The 19,541-nt window shown below is 36.1% G+C and overlaps 1 protein-coding gene across 6 annotated transcripts in view; it reads left to right on the forward strand.

The window, feature by feature from the left end:
* Positions 1-19,541, forward strand: part of MBD5 (methyl-CpG binding domain protein 5) — a 193,668-nt gene that overhangs the window by 94,161 nt on the left and 79,966 nt on the right. For all 6 annotated transcript variants that reach the window (XM_061183818.1, XM_061183805.1, XM_061183814.1 and 3 more), the window contains 4 exons: positions 3,765-4,437; positions 7,904-8,006; positions 9,072-9,252; positions 13,639-15,774. In XM_061183818.1, the coding sequence (XP_061039801.1) occupies positions 4,325-4,437; positions 7,904-8,006; positions 9,072-9,252; positions 13,639-15,774 (2,533 nt within the window). In that variant the 5' untranslated portion in view covers positions 3,765-4,324. The remainder of the gene's footprint in view (positions 1-3,764; positions 4,438-7,903; positions 8,007-9,071; positions 9,253-13,638; positions 15,775-19,541) is intronic.

Here is a 19,541-nt window from a genome sequence, read left to right on the forward strand (position 1 = left end):
TCAATGCAGGGGACACGGGTTCGAGCCCTGGTCCGGGAAGATCCCACATGCCACGGAGCAACTAAGCCCATGTGCCACAACTACTGAGCCTGCGCTCTAGAGCCCGCGAGCCACAGCTACTGAGCCCACATGCTGCAACTACTAAAGCCCGCATGCCTAGAGCCCGTGCTCCGCAACAAGAGAAGCCACTGCAATGAGAAGCCCGCGCACCGCAAGGAAGAGTAGCCCCCACTCGCTGCAACTAGAGAAAGCCTGCACGCGGCACCGAAGACCCAACGCAGCCAAAAATAAATAAATAAAATAAATAAATTTATTTAAAAAAAAAAAACATAGCCTGGAAAGATACAGACCAAAATAAGGATGTTAGTTGCCTTTAAGCCAGAGGGGAGGTGAATAGGATGAAAAAGAAAAATTGGATGGGGGTGAGGGGTAGTATTTAACTTCATCTGTAATATTTTTAAGGTGTTTTATTTTTTTAAATAAGCAAAAGTGACAAAATGCTTACATTGTGAATTTGGAGTAGTGGTTCATTGTTTATTAGATTAAATTCTTTTTTTTAATGTGTGCTTTTAAAAATTTCCAAAAACAATGACTGAAAGAAAGTCATTCATGTTTGCAGTCGTTATGATTCAACAGTGAGATTATAGTTCAATTTTAATTTTCATCTCAAACATCTCTGAATTTTCCAAATTTACAAAATAAATGTTGAGGAAATCAATGCCACATAGAGATAAATAGATGATAACTATATAGTTACTGGACCTCAGCTGCATGAGGGGTTCCTAAGGCCCTTACAACTGAGCTGCCTCTAGAACAGTGAAGTATCAGCCAAAAAAAGGATGACCCTCCCAGGAACAAAAGGAAGTAGCGGCCTGGCTGCCTGCATGGTGTAGAAATGTAAAACCGGTCATGTCCAGGGAGGGAAAGCAGGGGCATTAGTCTAAGCCAGTGGGTCTCAAGCTTGAGCATGCATTAGAATCACCTAGAGGGCTTGTTAAAAAACAGACTGCCCCCAGAGTTTCTAATTTTGAAAGTATGGGGTCAGTCCTGTGAATTGTATTTCTGACATGTTCCCAGATGTTAGTAACAATATGATGCTTGTCACAGGACCATGCTTTGAAAACTGCTGGTCTAAGCAAAACCCAGCCGTCAGATATTTGTATTTTTGATTATTGAAATATGAGGGAGACATTTGGCAGAAATGAATCCAATGTTATTATCTGACAGATCTACAAATTACTTAATGGAGTGAGCCAGTCAGTCTTGGGGAAGTTGGAGTCACACGCAAGAGCAGGCAGACAAAAAAGAAAGAAATAGGCATCAAAAGGTCAGAAAGCTTGAAAGTGAGGAAAATGAGAGTTGGTCCAATCTAAAGACCACAGATCATGGAAGAGATTTCTTTAGGAAAAAGCAAGGTAATAAAATGAGCATGAAAAAGGACTGTAAAAAAAAAAGTTTTTCTCATCGGGGTCTGTTGCTATTTGGCCAAACTGGGAGTCCAGGATCACACAAAATTCTTATCTCTGTCACATCTTTCACTAGCACCGGGAACTCCACTAGGCTGGAAAGTTCTTGAGGACAGGAACTGTCCCTTCCTTGCTCTCTCCATCCTTTCTCGTCCCACTCCCTGCCTCTTTCCTTTCTGTTCTTCTCCACTCAGCAGCTTTTTTTTTTTTTTTTTTTTTGCCACACCGCCTGCAGGATCTTACTTACCTGACCAGGGATCAAACTCTCACCCCCTGCAGTGGAAGTGCAGAGTCTTAACCACTGGACCACCAGGGAAGTCCCTCAGCACCTCTTTAGTGCCAAACACAAATATTTCCTGGGGCTTTGGATAAACTGGTGTCTTACCGTCTTTGTAATCCAGCACATAGCATAGTGCCTCATACATAATAGCCACTCATTAACTGTTAAATGAAACATGAATAAAACACATATGTGATCAGCAGCGGTCGGTGAATGGGAGACAGAAATAGGAAGCTGTGCCTGCAAGCAGGTCATTTCTTTGAGAGGCATAGACCCAATGGAGTGGGCCCAGAAATGCAAATTAGCACCTTGAGTCACCATTGAGAATGTACTACTTGGCACTATCCTTTACACCCCACATTTTTCCCAATAAATTTTTGCTGGTTTTCCCATTGCCTGCCAGTGCTTCCCACACCCATCCCCACGGTTCCTGACTTTCAGCTATATTAGTATTTGCTTCATTACAACACCTTTAATCTGCCTCAGAGCCAAGGCTGCAATAAGGTGTATGCCTGAATCATGATGCCTTTTACTATAAAGCATTCTCTTGCTTTCCCAATGAAGAGATCTAAAAATAGATTTGGGGCCAACTTAAATATGTAGAGTTTTAAGAATGCAGATTGAGTAGTTTTGTGTATACTTACATTATGTGTTGATTGAGTTATACATGCACATATATTTAAAACAATCTAAAATATTAATTTTTATTTAAATTTTTTAAAGTTTTAATATTATGATATGAATCTTAAGTCATTTAACACAGTTTTTGAGGAACTTCCCTGGCAGTCCAGTGGTTAAGGCTCCTTGCTCCCAATGCAGGGGATGTGGGTTCAATCCCTGGTCGGGGAACTAAGATCCTACATGCCACATGGCCAAAAAAAAAAAAAAAGTGATTGGATTAACACACAACTTTCTAGTTGTCAGGTCATAAGAGGTGATAAATATGTTTTTATTGTCAGAAGGAGGTTGTGTGTAAATATGTTTTTATTGTCAGTTAGAAGGAGGTTGTGTGTGTATATGTGTAATACCATAATTATGGGTCTATCTCTAGTAATTAGAAAGTTGCAAGAGCAAGCAAATTGTTTTAACTGGAGTAAGTGGATCAAGTTGGAAGAAGAAAACACGTTGAGTTTGACATGTGATTTTGACAGCAGAGGACATCAAAGTGGTTTAGTACACTTACCAGTTTATTCTATTTTTAAAAGTGTACAGCTTAGAACAGTATGGAGGTTCCTTAAAAAACCAAAAATGGAACTACCATATGATCCAGCAATCCCACTACTGGGCATATACCCTGAGAAAACTGTAATTCAAAAGGAGACATGTACCACAATGTTCACTGCAGCACTATTTACAGTAGCCAAGACATAGAAGCAACTTAAGTGTCCATCGACAGATGAATGGATAAAGAAGATGTGGCACATATATACAATGGAATATTACTCAGCCATAAAAAGAAACAAAATTGAACTATTTGTAGTGAGGTGGATGGACCTAGAGACTGTCATACAGAGTGAAGTAAGTCAGAAAGAGAAAAACAAATACTGTATGCCAACACATATATATGGAATCTAAAAACAAACAAACAAAAATGGTTCTGATGAACCTAGGGACAGGACAGGAATAAAGATGCAGACATAGAGAATGGACTTGAGGACACGGGGAGGGGGAAGGGTAAGCTGGGACGAAGTGAGAGAGTAGCATTGACATATATACACTACCAAATGTAAAATAGCTAGCTAGTGGGAAGCAGCCGCATCGCACAGGGAGATCAGCTCGGTGCTTTGTGACCTCCTAGAGGGGTGGGATAGGGAGGGTGGGAGGGAGACGCAAGAGGGAGGGGATGTGGGGATATATGTATACTTATAGCTGATTCACTTTGTTATACAGCAGAAACTAACGCACCATTGTAAAGCAGTTATATTCCAATAAAGATGATAAAAAAAAAGAAAAACAGTGTGCAGCTTCTCAGTTTTTCATTATTAAATGTAGTGTTTACATATTTACATATGTTTCAGGCTACATTATTGGAATTTTGAAGACATGAAAACATCAGATGAACCAACCTGCAACATCTTGGATTCAGATTGGAAGATGAAGAGAAAGTTTAAAGAATGTGGCCTATAAAGGCGGGTAGTACCTGGAAATATTAACTGACTCACACTGTAAAAATGAGAACAGTTTCTAAACAATAGAGGTTATTTTAGTCCAACATCAAGGTTCAAGACAAAATGTTGAACTAAAAACTTACACTCCTCCCCTCCCCCACTTCAGACAGGTACCAGCATTGATGAATATGATTTTCCTTAGTCAGAAGCACTCATTTTTACCCATGTAGACCATCCTTAGGAATTAAATATTGATTATTTAATGTAGATTATAATGGGAAACTGATTTTTTCTACAATGGCAGATTTCAAGGACTTGGTTCCAAACTGAGCCGAAGCTTCCCAATGCATTTTGTACAGTCTGGGGAAAACTGTGCTGCGTTGGCCATTTTTGAAGGCCATGATGCCCTGTAATATAAGGATATCATCTTATTGCTGATATCTTTGGGGAGTCCCAAGCAGACACAGAAAATGAATGGAGGCAAGGAGTGTGACGGAGGGGACAAGGATGGAGGTCTTCCAGCTATACAAGTTCCTGTGGGTTGGCAGCGTCGTGTGGATCAAAATGGAGTGCTTTATGTCAGGTGAGCCCTTATTATTACCTGCGCTACCTCCAAGTTTGTGGTCCCCAGATGAAGGAGGTACAGTCTGTTGCTCTGAGAGTGTAAATATTGTAACTGACAGCACCTGAAATCAATTTGAATAAATGATCTTCGTGCTGGAAATATTTAAGTGTTTTTATTCTGTACTGTTTTGCGATGTAAATTGCCTTAGGTTACAAGAGAGGATTTTTATGCATTGTGATTATATAAAATGTCATCCTGCTTATTTCTCTAACAAGGATAAAGAAAAATAGGAAGATTTCTAAAAGAAACACATGAGCATCATTACCATATTCACAGGAGAATGTAAAATACTGAAAACAGACCCGATGTCTCCTGACAATATTATTGTGTCCTTCATAGTGCTTCAGCTGGCTATTCTGATGTAAGGTTAAGTGTTTTTATCTATAGGCAGTTTCAATTATTAGTTTTTTAATGCCTGATATTAACTAAAAATAATTTCCCTATTTTTTCTGTGCAGTTTTTAATCTATTCCCTGCATATAATAGTAAAAGAAAAAGTCATGATGAAGTCATCTCACAAGTAAAAATCATACAAATTACATATAAATGCCTGCTCTTTTAAATTTTGACAGCCTTTATTATGTTGAACAACTTGAATGAAGTAACTGAACTGTTGGCAAGAAGTTTTAGTCTTATTATTAAATAATTGGCACCTAAGTTCCTTACTTTGTAGTTTATCAGTAAGTATATGATTAGAATACCATAAATCTTCCTTTGTGATGTAATAAGAAAAACTATTACAAAGAGAACTTTTTAAAAGATATCACATTGCATCATTACATTAATGCTGTTACTTTCATTGTGGTTATTTGTATCTCAGCTTCAAAGGAATTCTCATTTGTGCAAAGATGTATTTATATAAATGAGGAATTTGCCATTATATAAACCCAAACGATTTCATACTATAACAACTCTACTGTCAGTTCAGATTCTGTCCTGGGTTGGTTGGTTGGTTGGTTGGTTGGTTTGTCTTGTGGAAGGTATTTCTTGAGGTAAACTTAAATGACCAGTTGAAATTCTTTTGCACACGTGTTTTTTGTTTCTGTAATATTCAAGATATGCTCTATATTAATTGAAGTGAAGGGATAAGAAAGCGGGGAATATGGAGCTCACCCCATGGTAGCTTAGATGGATGAGGACACATGGAATAGCTTTCTCAAAGTGTTTCTATTGCCAATGCTGTTAACAAACTGCCAGAAATACTTTGTTATCAATGTATCAATAATATAGCAAGATATCAGTGTTATGTTCATATTTATGGTTTTTCTAGTCTGTAAGGAGCAAATATATATTCAGCTTAGAGCAAATAACTCCAAAAATCTTGATAATTTAGTTTTGGGGGGATTTTGTTTGTTTTGTTTTTGTTTTACTTCATCTTTATCCCTATGAAAGATAAATCAGCTTTTCAGGTTGCTGAGAGTTAGGTTAAAGCAAATTAAGTCTGGGAATCTGTCAATTATCTTGCTCATGACTTTTCCAAGTCTGAGTAGACTTTGCTATCTGTTAGTATGAGTTAGTTTGAATTCTCCCAATCCAAATCTGTACACTAAGGATTATTTTGGAAACTAACTTTGCCAGATAAGGTAAGACACCTTCAAATAAATTCAGCCAACATGGGTTTGATTTGTTTGTATATAACTGGTTAAACTACTACTTGAACATGTATAAGAGGCTAGCCCTCCTTCTATAGCTTCCTTTGCAATGTGCAATTTGCTTATAATTTTTAGGTTAGTCTCCAGCTGCTCCTGCCTCAGGGTGGCATTGAGGCTGCACATTAAATTTCCCACCTGCTTCCAATCTTCTGAGCTTTATCTATGCCATAAGACTTGTAACTATTTTTATGTTAATTATTACTCCCAAAAGTTAATTAAAGAGCTGCAACTAAAGGAAAGAACCCAACTGACTGATTGAGAGGAAGTGTTTTTAAGTGTCTAGAGTAGAGTACTCTGATAGAATTCAGGAATTCTTGTCTTCAAGTTTAATTTTACAATTAACTGCCTCTAGGATTCATTCATACACTTTTTTTAACTGTAATACGTTAGGCAGTTTCTTTTCATAAAATTCATGAATTCTTCACATAACTAGTGATTTTGTTTTATCAAAATAACCAGACCTCCAAAAACATCTTGCTGCCCCTACTGCTAGGGTGGAACTCCAGTCTGTAATATGGGAATTATTATTCTTTGCATATCATCTGAAAAAAATTGTTAGCCCAAATAAATGAAAGAGTTAACAAAGTTGAGGATTTTAATTGTTATTTTCTACATGCATAAGTCACTTATATGATTGTCCATAAATAAAATATGAATTGCATTTTAAAGCTGGTTTATTTATAGACACCAAACTACTACCTGTGTTTTTGTAGAAGCAGAATAGTCTACCCCCGGTAATGTAAAGCTTTGTTTATGAAGTGGAGAGTATCGTTTCTGGATAAACTTTATCAGATGGCTTAAGTGAAAGTTTTGGTAAATAGTCATAAATAAAAGATATTCTTGAATAAAAAGTATATAATAATTTTCAAGACATAATATGCATGCAAGCTGTAAAATCAGTACATTAATAATAGAAGTCCTAAAACGCAAATTGCCCATTTTAAACTAATCCTCATTGTAAATAAACATTAGAGACTTATCCTGTCATCAGAATTAGTACCTAATCTGTAGACTTAAATGTGATCAGTATTCACATATCATACTAACTTCTGTGACCCAAAGAGTAGTAACGTTGAGAGCACTACCCAGTCACCAGCCACAAGGCCTGCAAGGCACCTTTCTGCCACCTAAAACCCTATCTCCTCAAGAGTTCCCCATCCTTATAAGTACAGCTTGGATCTTCAGTAGAATTTGAGCTGGGCCACACATCTATCTTCAAAGAAACATGAATGAGGGAGGAAAAAGAGAAGCCTGTTTTTACACAGGGACAGCTTGGTTCTAGACTCCAAGATTAAAGGGAAGAACTTGTTAGCTCGAATTTTTGTAAATTTAGTGACTTTCTGGTTTGACCTCCAGCGTGTTCCTAAATTTCAGGTTTTCCTCAAACAGCTTTAGAAGTAGATCTTCTAGTTTAAAATGATAATGATTACTTTCATGTAGTTTTCTTGTTCCTTTCTTACCTGCTCTTTCTTAAGAATAACATTTTTCCCATCCTCAGTCCACTCTTGGTTGTCAAAATACTTTTATTTATTTTTCTATGAAGATCTGTATTTTTCTGAGAAATATTTTGGTTCAGAAGAAAGAGTGATAGTGTTAAAGGCTATAATTTAGTAGCTAACATAATACTGACAAAGAAAATGCTTTTCCTTAGTAGGAAAATGTTTCACAGGAAAAAACCCTGTGAAGGACAGTAAGACTATAAATTATGCCGTTTTTCATATAATATGTGCAGTCAGAATTATTTCCTGATGTTTTTTTAAACTATTTTCACAGTCCCAGTGGGTCTTTGTTATCTTGCTTGGAGCAGGTTAAAACATACCTGCTTACTGACGGAACATGCAAGTGTGGCTTGGAATGTCCTCTTATTCTTCCCAAGGTAACCATTTCGCAATAGATGTATCAGCAATTTTTCATTTTTTAGGTGTTTCATATATTTGCTTTTCTCATTTGGCATTTCATTTTTATATTACTTCTCCAATCATTTATATATTTTAAAGTCTTAAATTATATATCTTTTGCATGCATTTTGGAATGCTTAAAGATTGTGGAAAATAGTTCAAGTCCAAGAGTCATTTTCAAAGGTGACAAACCTATATTCATATTAAATATTTCATCAAAACCTCTTTTACACTGTTTTATTAGAGCTATACCCATGCTCACTATTTAATAGTGCAGTATTTTTTTCCCTCCTGCTCAGTCTGCAATGTTATTTTTAGCACTGGTGTTGATAAATCTGCCACAAATATTTCTTAAATTACAAAGCTGAACCCTCATAGCCAAAAGTGAAACTGTTTTACTCCTTTGCAACGTAAAAAGTAAAATCATTTTAAATGATAAAATATTTGCTATAGAAACATGTCATTGTTTTCTGGATATCTATAATAGTCCCAATCACAGAACTAAAGATTAATAGACAACTTTTTCTTTTTTATTTGTGTCACCTCATTCACAAAAAAGCACTTGAAACAGCTTATAAGTATATGCACAATAAATATTTTTTTAAATAAAGTAGTAGATTTTTTAAATCAGTGAAAAGGTCATATTAATATAGCAATAAAGTAAAGCCAAAGAAAAAGTTAGCATATAGCAATGTCAGATTTTAGGGTTTCTTAACTATACTTCATCTGTTTTTGTACTGTTATAACATCAGGAAGTATCTAAAATTGGGAACATTATCAGATACTATTCCTTTCCATATATTTATCTTGGCTATCTTAGAATTAGGATAATTTTCATTATTTACCCTGCCACTAAAAACCATGAGTTCAGCAGAAGTATTTATTCCATTATATATAAAGTTGCTTTTCTTAAATTTAAAAACTTGAGAAAGTTTTATTCAGATTTATGGGTTAATCTATGCAAAACTTTTTTTTTAACAAGGGGATCTTTTTACTTAATATTTTTACAGACATATTTTAAACAAAGGCTGTGCTTTTTCCAGGTGTTTAATTTTGATCCTGGAGCTGCTGTGAAACAGAGAACTGCAGAAGATGTTAAAGCAGATGAAGATGTCACAAAGCTATGCATACATAAAAGAAAAATCATTGCAGTGGCCACACTTCATAAAAGCATGGAAGCCCCACATCCTTCTCTGGTGCTCCCCAGTCCCGGAGGAGGAACAAGTATGTAATATGGTGAAGGTTTTAGGAATTTTTCCTCCCCCACTCCTCTCCTGGAGGAGTCACTAGAAATCACTTTGCCAAGCATTTTCTGAGTCCACTTTTCAAACATTCACAATGCATTTAAAATTATGTATGTTTTTATCATTTTATTGCAAATAACAAATTAGTTCTGAAAAATTCCCATGAAGTTGTCACCCAAAGTTTCCTATCCAAATCATTTAGTTAAATGAGGAAAATAAACACTGATTAGCACATACAAATGCTATGGAGGTACATAGAGCTGAGCTAACAAAAGAGAAAGTGCCATTGGTTTTTAGGAAACAAATGTAGCCTTTTTCCTAGGGCTGTATTGGAATGTGTAGTATCAAGTGCTTAAATGCAACTAGCAATGTTATCAAGAACTGGCAGTGTTATTCTTTCAGTCATTTAATAGCTACATATTGAACACCTACTAACAAATCACCTTGCCAGGAATTTTTTATACCTCCATCCAACACACACATGCACACAGGCTTGTATGCACACACAAACTTTTTAAAAATTTCAAAGCTGCAGAAAAATTACATGAACAGTTCGAGCACCCTAGATTTACCAGTTAACATTTTGTTTCAGAAGTTGCAGATATTGTGACAATTCACCCCTAAGTATTTCAACACACATGGATGTTCTCTTATATAAACCATAGTCTAATTATCACATTCAGAAAATTTAAAACTGCTATGATAGTATTATCTAATATGCAGTCTAAATTCAGATTTCTCCAGTTGTCCTAATAATATTCTTACAGTTTTTTCAATCCAATCTTTTTTAAAATCCAGGATGCAAAGATTGTGCAACTGCAAAGAGACATTACTTTTCTTTAATCTACATCAATTCCCCAGTCTTTTTAAATCTTTCATGACGTTGATACTTTTGAAGAGTCTAGGCCAGTTTTATAGATGTTCCTCAATTTGGATTTGCCTGGTTGCTTCCTCGTATTTATATTCAGGTTAAACATAGTTTGATAGGAATACTGCATAGGTGATGTTATGTCCTCATTAGGAAGCACATAATGGCATTTTATCCCATATTGATGACATTAAGTTTGATTGCTCGGTTAAAGTTATGTCCATTATTGAGGTACATATTCCCTTTATGATTTATATGTAATTTGTGGAATTATACTTTGAGGCTGAGGAACTTCTTTTTGTAAGGGCTAGAATATGAACTCTCCAAAATATTACAATTAACTTAACAGTTGAATAATTCTGGATAAAACACAGCTGAACACCAAAGCATTTGTTTATGAAAGATAAGTAGCATTGTTCTGCACAGTTCTGAAAAATAGGTATGAGGAATATAACCTGTAGTGATCAGAGAAAGCTTTATGGAAGAACTCGGATTTGAACCAGCCCTGGAAAATGGTAGGATTTAGACATATAAAGGAAATAAGAAAATTCTTGTCTAGAATGAGTATCGCATAATTAAAGAATGATGTGGAAACTAATGTGACTTGAGTGGAAAATTAAACCTGCATAGGTAAATTGAGGCCAAATTATTGATAGCTTTAGATACAAAGAGAAGCAGTTGTGACACCAAACAGGTCATTAAAGAGTCACACTTAGAACTCATGTGAAGAGGGTAGGGAAAGACAAATTTGGCAGTTATTAGCAGAGAGCTCCTCTCCAATAACCCTCTAACCTTTAAACTTTAACAGGAATGATCAGAAAAAATTGCTCCACTAAGGTATGTAAGAAAAAAATATATTTTAGTGAATTTTTCTTTTTCTTTAATGAGCTATGTTTTTTAAATTAAAAGATATTGCAACAACTTAAAGGCATTTAACAGTAATAAATGATTTAAAATTTATCATTATCCTGCCACCTTGATGTAAGTATGTTTTCATTTTTGCATCTTACCTTGCACATGTGTTTGCACATGCTCATATCTGCTGCCATTCTCACTTCACATCATATCAAACCATTTCAGCTCTGTCTACAGAGTCTGCCTTGTTTCCTTTTAATGATTGGAGCAGAATCTTCGTCTAGGTCCTTTGTCCTACTCTATACATACAAGTTTCGTTATTGAAATTAAAGGTAAATATTTAACTAGTATAGGTATAAGAGGTATATCTCCATCTCCTTTTAAAATGATATACTTTATTGGATTAATTTCTACTCTTTTACCAACTTCAGACATAGCATTTATTTCAATTTTCTAATTTTAAATTATATTAAAAGGTTGGGATTTAAATAAAGATTAAGAAGACTCATGTAGTAGTTTTCACCTCTCTTTATTTTACATGCATAAACATACAACACCTCTTTCGAAAGGTCTATTTAATATACACAAAACCACTTGATGAGTACCTAGCATTTACATTTGCCAACTCTTATAATACTTTAGTTCCTAACTGCAACATAAGAGCAGTATGACTTCTGTTTGTTTATCTGTTTGGTATTCCTTTTATTTTAAAGATGGTAACTATTTTTCCCCAGTATGGAAGAAATCCTTTCTAAACGACAGCTACTTTCTAAATTCTGTTGAATGTAAAAATGCCAGTGTCTATATTTTTAATCATTGAATTGTAGATAGCTATATAAATGAACAAGAAAAGACACAACTTGGTGGTGGTTTTATTACTAAAGAGGACACAGTCAATCCCGTAATAATGTTAGTGATGTTAGTACAGACAACTGTGTTCTCACTATATGCCAAGCTCAGTGCCCCAAATATTTTTCATATATTATTTCCTTGATTACAAACTTTAAAAATCTTTCTTTAACAAGAAAATGAATTCACTTGAGTTTATCTGCTGCAATTTTCTTTTATGATTGGTTCTCAACTTTTCACATACTGTATTATGTACAGAAATCACTCTATCAAAGAATCTCTACCATGCCAGAAACAGAAAGCCCACATTTCCCAAGAAAAATATACGTTCACTACATTCTCTTACTTTTTGATTGTACCCTACCAAGACTTCTGTTTATCCCAGGTTGAGAACCACTGACTTAGAAATTGTTGTGTTATGATTTGACCTGTATACTACTCAGCAGGTAGGAGAAGTTTATTTATCTTAAATGTGTAATTATCCATTTAAGTAAATATACCTCTGATTGCAAATGAATCCAAGTATACTTGCTGATATGCTGTAAGTCTAAGAATTGGGATGGCCAATGTATAGTATGAATAGTACCACTCTCATCTCCTGTGCCTCTAATAGAATCATTGGCATTTTCTCATGGAATCCAGCTAGAGCTCAGCACCCTTTTCAACATAGCTCTCTAAGCAGCCACCACCAGTTGATAGGAATTGGTATATGAAACTAATTTTATTTGCCATCCCTTTTTTAGAAGTCACAACCTTATAAAATAGTTAAACTTCCTTAGGGGCTAAAAAAACTTAAACCTAGAATTCTGACATGATCAAATGAAAATTCTGTATGATGAACCAGGTTGCTTTTGTTGCCTGTATTCTGTCTGATCTCTGAAAGAACTGAAGGGATTCCAAAAAGCCAGCGAGGGAGCAATGCACTCTGTAAAAAGAGAATACTCAATTGGAGCCCAGTACTGAAGATTTTTGCACTCTGACTAAATTTTGCATAAGAATTCTATCCTAATAAAAGAATTGCAGTCTTTTACCTAATTTGGTTGACTGAGGCTGGTTTTACAACAATGACTAATTAATGGCAAAGAAATTGAAGTGTTAAAGTATTACAAACTTGATATGAAGTTCAGCATGATTGTTTAACTTCATTGTCTTTACTGTTGTTATCACTCCCTTTGTAAAAGATTCAGAATCTTATTTACTTAATTCACAAAAATTAAGACTCTGTTACTCTCACAGTGAAAATGTTGGGATGAGGAAGAGTTTTTGTAGCTGTCCTGAGGAGGTTTTAGTAAGGTTATAGAAACCTTTATCGGGCAACAAATTTTCTGGTGAAAATGGCAATTCATTTAAATCACTCAAGAAAATATTATGCCACACAGATTACCATTTTCTATTGTAACTGTGTTCTTAAAAAATTCAAATCCAAAAATTAATATCATCGTCATTTCCATCTGGGCTGTCATTCTTGATTTTGCATATTATAAATATTATTAGAATGGCTAATGTCAGTATGTACGGATTCAGATCCCCATCCTTTCTCAACAGACATGAGGTAAACAAGCATAATGAACAGTTATTGAGAACCTTTGGTCAACTAAGGGAGAATAATGTGCATTTTTTACAATCAAAATTTATTGTAGAGTACAGAACTTTTTTTTAATTGCAAAGAGTCACAGCTTCTGTTTGCAGATTTCTTTTTTCAGATGCCCTCCCCTCCTCATTTCCTTCCCTCCCTCCATCCTAACACAAAAGAATTGAGACTACTAACATTTTTTTTTCTCTCTTTCACATCAGATGCAACTCCAGTAGTACCTTCACGGGCAGCAACTCCAAGATCTGTAAGAAATAAGTCTCATGAAGGAATTACAAATTCTGTAATGCCTGAATGTAAGAATCCTTTCAAATTAATGATTGGATCATCAAATGCCATGGGAAGGCTATATGTACAAGAACTGCCTGGAAGCCAGCAACAAGAACTCCACCCTGTCTACCCCCGGCAGAGATTGGGCAGCAGTGAACACGGACAGAAATCTCCATTCCGTGGCAGCCATGGAGGCCTGCCCAGCCCAGCGTCATCAGGTTCCCAGATATATGGAGATGGCTCAATCTCTCCAAGGACTGACCCACTTGGAAGCCCTGATGTTTTCACAAGAAATAATCCTGGTTTTCATGGAGCTCCCAATTCTAGTCCTATTCACCTGAATAGGACTCCTCTTTCTCCACCTTCAGTAATGCTACACGGTTCTCCTGTACAGTCATCCTGTGCAATGGCTGGAAGGACTAATATACCTCTTTCCCCAACCTTGACTACAAAGAGTCCAGTAATGAAAAAACCAATGTGTAATTTTTCAACTAATATGGAAATACCACGAGCAATGTTCCATCACAAACCACCCCAAGGCCCACCTCCCCCTCCTCCACCTTCTTGTGCTCTTCAGAAAAAGCCATTAACATCTGAGAAAGATCCACTTGGCATTCTTGACCCTATTCCTAGTAAACCGGTGAATCAGAACCCTGTTATCATTAATCCAACTAGTTTCCATTCAAATGTCCACTCTCAGGTACCTGTGATGAATGTAAGCATGCCTCCTGCTGTTGTTCCTTTGCCAAGTAATCTCCCTTTGCCAACCGTAAAACCTGGCCACATGAATCATGGGAGTCATGTACAAAGAGTTCAGCATTCAGCTTCAACCTCCCTGTCCCCTTCTCCAGTGACATCCCCAGTGCACATGATGGGGACTGGAATTGGAAGGATTGAGGCATCGCCCCAAAGATCACGCTCATCTTCCACATCATCAGATCACGGAAATTTCATGATGCCACCTCTAGGACCCCAGGCCACTTGTAGTGGTATTAAGGTTCCACCCAGGTCACCAAGGTCAACAATAGGGTCCCCAAGGCCATCAATGCCATCAAGCCCTTCTACCAAGTCCGATGGACATCATCAGTACAAGGATATCCCTAACCCATTAATTGCTGGAATGAGTAATGTACTAAATACCCCAAGCAGTGCAGCTTTTCCTACTGCATCTGCCGGAAGCGGTTCTGTAAAGAGTCAGCCTGGTTTGCTGGGAATGCCTTTAAATCAGATCTTGAACCAGCACAATGCTGCCTCCTTTCCAGCAAGTAGTTTACTCTCAGCAGCAGCCAAAGCACAGCTAGCAAATCAAAACAAACTTGCTGGTAACAACAGTAGCAGCAGTAGCAATTCTGGAGCTGTTGCTGGCAGTGGCAACACTGAAGGACTTAGCACTTTAAACACCATGTTCCCTCCTGCTGCCAACATGCTTCTCCCAACAGGTGAAGGGCAAAGTGGTCGAGCAGCACTAAGAGATAAGCTGATGTCTCAGCAAAAAGACTCACTGCGGAAAAGAAAACAGCCACCTACCACAGTGTTGAGTTTGCTCAGACAGTCTCAAATGGATAGTTCTGCAGTTCCTAAACCTGGACCCGACTTGCTAAGGAAGCAGGGTCAGGGGTCGTTTCCCATCAGTTCAATGTCTCAGTTACTACAGTCTATGAGTTGTCAAAGCTCTCACTTGAGTAGCAATAGTAGCCCGGGTTGTGGGCGCTCAAATACTGCTTTGCCTTGCTCTGCTAACCAGCTGCATTTTACAGACCCCAGTGTGAACTCCAGTGGTCTTCAGAATCCACTGACACAGGACGTACCTTTAAGAGGGGAAGCCGTGCACTGCCACAATGCAAACACTAACTTTGTTCACAGTAACAGTCCAGTCCCAAACCACCATCTTGCAGGTTTAATAAATCAGATTCAGGCTAGCGGGAACTGTGGGATGCTCAGTCAGTCGGGCATGGCCTTAGGAAATTCATTACATCCCAATCCACCTCAGTCAAGAATTTCAACGTCCTCCACTCCAGTGATACCAAACAGCATTGTTAGCAGCTATAATCAAACAAGTTCTGAAGCAGGTATGGTTTTATTAGAAAAAAGTACCCAAAGGTACTAAACTTTTATACGTTTTTTAAAAAATTTATACCAAAATATTTATTATGATAAGAAATGATCCTTTCCCCATTGTGAAATTCTCATCATTTCTTTAGTATTTATAATTTTATTTACAGAATGCTAGGGATTTGTCTCTTAGAAAAAATAACAGCCAAGAGGATTCCATGTGTTTCCGTTATTTGTTGTCAACCTGTGTCATTTTGAATTTTGTTCGACTTTCAGTTGGTTCTATAACCATTGGACTCGAAACTACAAAAGAAGCCATAGAAGGCAGGATTTCCTGGTTCATGAGACATGTACTTGGTCTATGCCGATATAAAAGCTGTTTCCCCTAGCTCTTGTTTGTATTCAGGTAAATGAAGCTCATTTGGAAAACCCAAAAAAAAAGGCAGAAATACATGGATTTTTTGTTCTTGCTGCTGACCAGAAATAGGTGAATGGATAGGAAAAGGTAACTAGAAGTTGTATGAAGTAGAAAGCTGTCTTCTAATGTGTTTTCTTATCCTAGTTTGCTATCCTTTATTATTATTTGTTTGAAAAAATTCATAAATGGATATTGGCTACTCCCTTTTTTAAAAAGGTAATAATTTAAGTTTTCCAATAAAAAAGGCTTGAAAACCTGATTTCTAGAATTTTTGATCTTGAAATTATTTTACAGTCTTCTTGGAGAACTAAACCATTGTTTTTACCATTGACATTATGGTATCTCTTTATCCGCTATTAATGAAGGAGACAAATTTATTTAAAAGTAGACACATTAGAAAGAAGTATATTTTATTTCAGTAGAGTCCTCAGAAATTGTTACAAAAAACCGTAAGGAAGCACTATAGAGAGAAATTCACTGAGACATCAGAAAATTTGACCCTAAAAATAATAGAAAGAATACCCAAAACCCAACAATAACGATTTGAGAGATTGGTGGGAAATGACAGGGAGGAAATAAAAGATGATTGTAGAGACAATATTATTCAGCTATGAAAACAGTGGGCTTTTAAAACCAGATTGCTACTGGAAGTGGGAAAACTGCTGAGGCTTTTAATAATCCATTGTGTAGATATATATAGACTGTGTTATACCGCCATGCTGGAAAGGCGTTATGACCTACATGTCTTTGTTGCTGATAGTAAAATCAAGTGTTTTCCTTCCTTGTGTCACTACTTTTACCTACCATTCTCCACAACTTGTGTTATGTGTTATGTTTTGATGTCAGTATTTAATGAAGAACTGTTCATTGACCTCTTCTGTTAAAAAGAATATAAGGTGAAGATGATAATTGAAATGATTAGTGCCTTCTTGATATTCTTAGTCTAAGGAATCTCATGAAACTATTTTTTACGTGTTTAACAGGATTCTTATTCCAAAGGGGCTTCCAGCTTTTCAATGACTCATATTCCTTTTTAGATAATCCCAAACAAATGAAAATTTAATCTTATGCATTTAGCAGGTTAAGGTTACATAAAATCAGTAACTATTTAAAAATACACTATATTTATTAAGCATACCTTCAATCATTTAGATGAGGCATTGTTAGTCTCATTGTATTATATCTTTCAATTTTGATACCCCTTACCTCAACTTACTTTGTTTCAGGTCTAAGTTCATATTGCAAAGTGTACGTATTTTATTAATGATGTATTTTAATTTATCTATAATGGAAAAGACCAACATTTATTTATATTCTTGTTTCTTCTGATTGTCAAGTTTCGACTTATTTTATATAGTCTTAGACATGTATTTTCTCGTTCCATGCATCTCTGTAAAACATCAGATCTGGATTGCCAGTGCTGGGAGTGTCAAAACACACATGTTGAAAATTTACTAATATAAGTAAAGTGTTAGCATATAAATAGCTAAAAGGGATGAGAATAAATGTCTAGTAATGATATGGATGTGACCAATCATGTGTAAGCTAACAGAAAGCATATCCCTGATAAAAATCTAGGTCAATAAGAACTTTTTAAAGTAGTAAACCTAATAAAATTAAATACTGCTTAATGTACATAGCTCTGATGTGCAGCTGGTAATAAAAATGGGTAGATTTACTAATTAATATAATTCTTTTGATGAGCTGAATATTGAAGAGGTCTCTAATATCATGTTTCTTTTAGATACACAGTGAACTGTGTCAACTGAATGTACTGTTATTATAACTGCTTAGCCTGAATGTTTATTTTCACTGGTATTTATTCATCCATCAAATAAACACCAAAGCTGGGCTTTCAGAGTGAGACAGCTGATGACAGTCACAGCTATCCCTTTAAGTTTTGCTGAGTATTCCTAGCATGCTAGTAAGACATTAGAAGAAAACCACATTTTATTCTTAGAATGTTGCTTTTAGCTGTCATTGAGTACCTATGATGTGCCAGGTGATTTGCCTGTATTATTTCTAATTCGTGCAGTTTTCCAAAGTATAAGGTATTCTTGTCCTCGTTTTACAGATGAGTACATTGGGCCTCAGAGAACTTGAATAACTGTCCAAGGTCATACATAATTGAATTAGGATTTGAACTCGGGTTCATCTGATTCTAAAATCCATTTTCTTCCCAGCTGCATAAGTTCTTCATTTGAAACATCTAGTTGTGAAAAATACTGTTTTCACTTTCAAGTCTTTAAAAAATCCAACAGATAGTGAATCAAAGCATATCAATGCATGTTAGGAACCACATTTGTAAACTTTTGATGCACTTTGAGACAGAAGTCAGTAATTTTGCCTTCTCTATTTGGACTCTGATATCCTAGTGTACAATAATTAGGATGTTTGTGCCAATGCAGATGAAATGTCCACAGTATCAAAAGAACTACCCCTCATTTGTGAATCACATTTGGTAACCTTTATTTGAATGAATTTGTATCACTTCACTAAGATAAAAATGGGTGTCCCTAGTGGGTGATGCGTCAATAGGCCTTTGAAGAAGGCAGCTCTGCAGACGCTAGCCCTGCCATTCCAGGTGTGATAGCACAGTGAGGGTGAAAGAGACCCACAGGTAACATGGCCCAACTCTTCCTTGTGGTAATGGAGCATGAACAGAACTCAGGTGACCTCCTGCTCAATCCAGTGCCTTTTTTCCCCACTCTCCTAAGCAGCAGCTCAAAAATGTTACAGTAAGACCTTACTTAAGACCAGAAATCACTCTGAAAACATTTAATTCGATTGGCTATTTGTTTTCAAAAACTTCTTTTAAAGAAAGTTTTTCTATCATAAGCAACCCAAATATTCATTTTTTAGGCCTATATGTGAATACCAGTCCATATTTTAAAAGTATTAAAACTCATATATGAGAATCGGAGGCAAAGTAGTAAAAAAAAAAAAAATTGGATTAAAGATACGAAATGCTTAGAAAACATTTCTAAAACTTAAGAATATACAAGGTTTTACTAATTCTATTTGGTGTTTTGAAATTGCCTTTCCACTAAAGCTCTCTAAACACTTTGCATTGTAAAGTTTACAGGTTTCTATTAGCTTTCTGGATACGAAATTACAAGTGAAGTTTAATATTTCCATGTAACAGATTTAGAAAATGACCAGTAGGATACTTGGTGACATTCCTCAAGTTGTAAAGCAAAGCTCTGGTGGATCTGGCAACCAAACCCCAATCAGTTCCTGATTCTCAGTCCAAACACTCAAACTGCTGAATGCAGGTATGTTCTGAAATCCATCACTCGTGTACATATAAAGCAACTTTCAGTTTATGAAGTGAGATAAGTTTCAACACTTAAGTGGTTCCAGCAC

Source organism: Eubalaena glacialis, chromosome 1, assembly GCF_028564815.1.
Source record: "Eubalaena glacialis isolate mEubGla1 chromosome 1, mEubGla1.1.hap2.+ XY, whole genome shotgun sequence".
Classification (NCBI taxonomy): Eukaryota; Metazoa; Chordata; class Mammalia; order Artiodactyla; family Balaenidae; genus Eubalaena; species Eubalaena glacialis.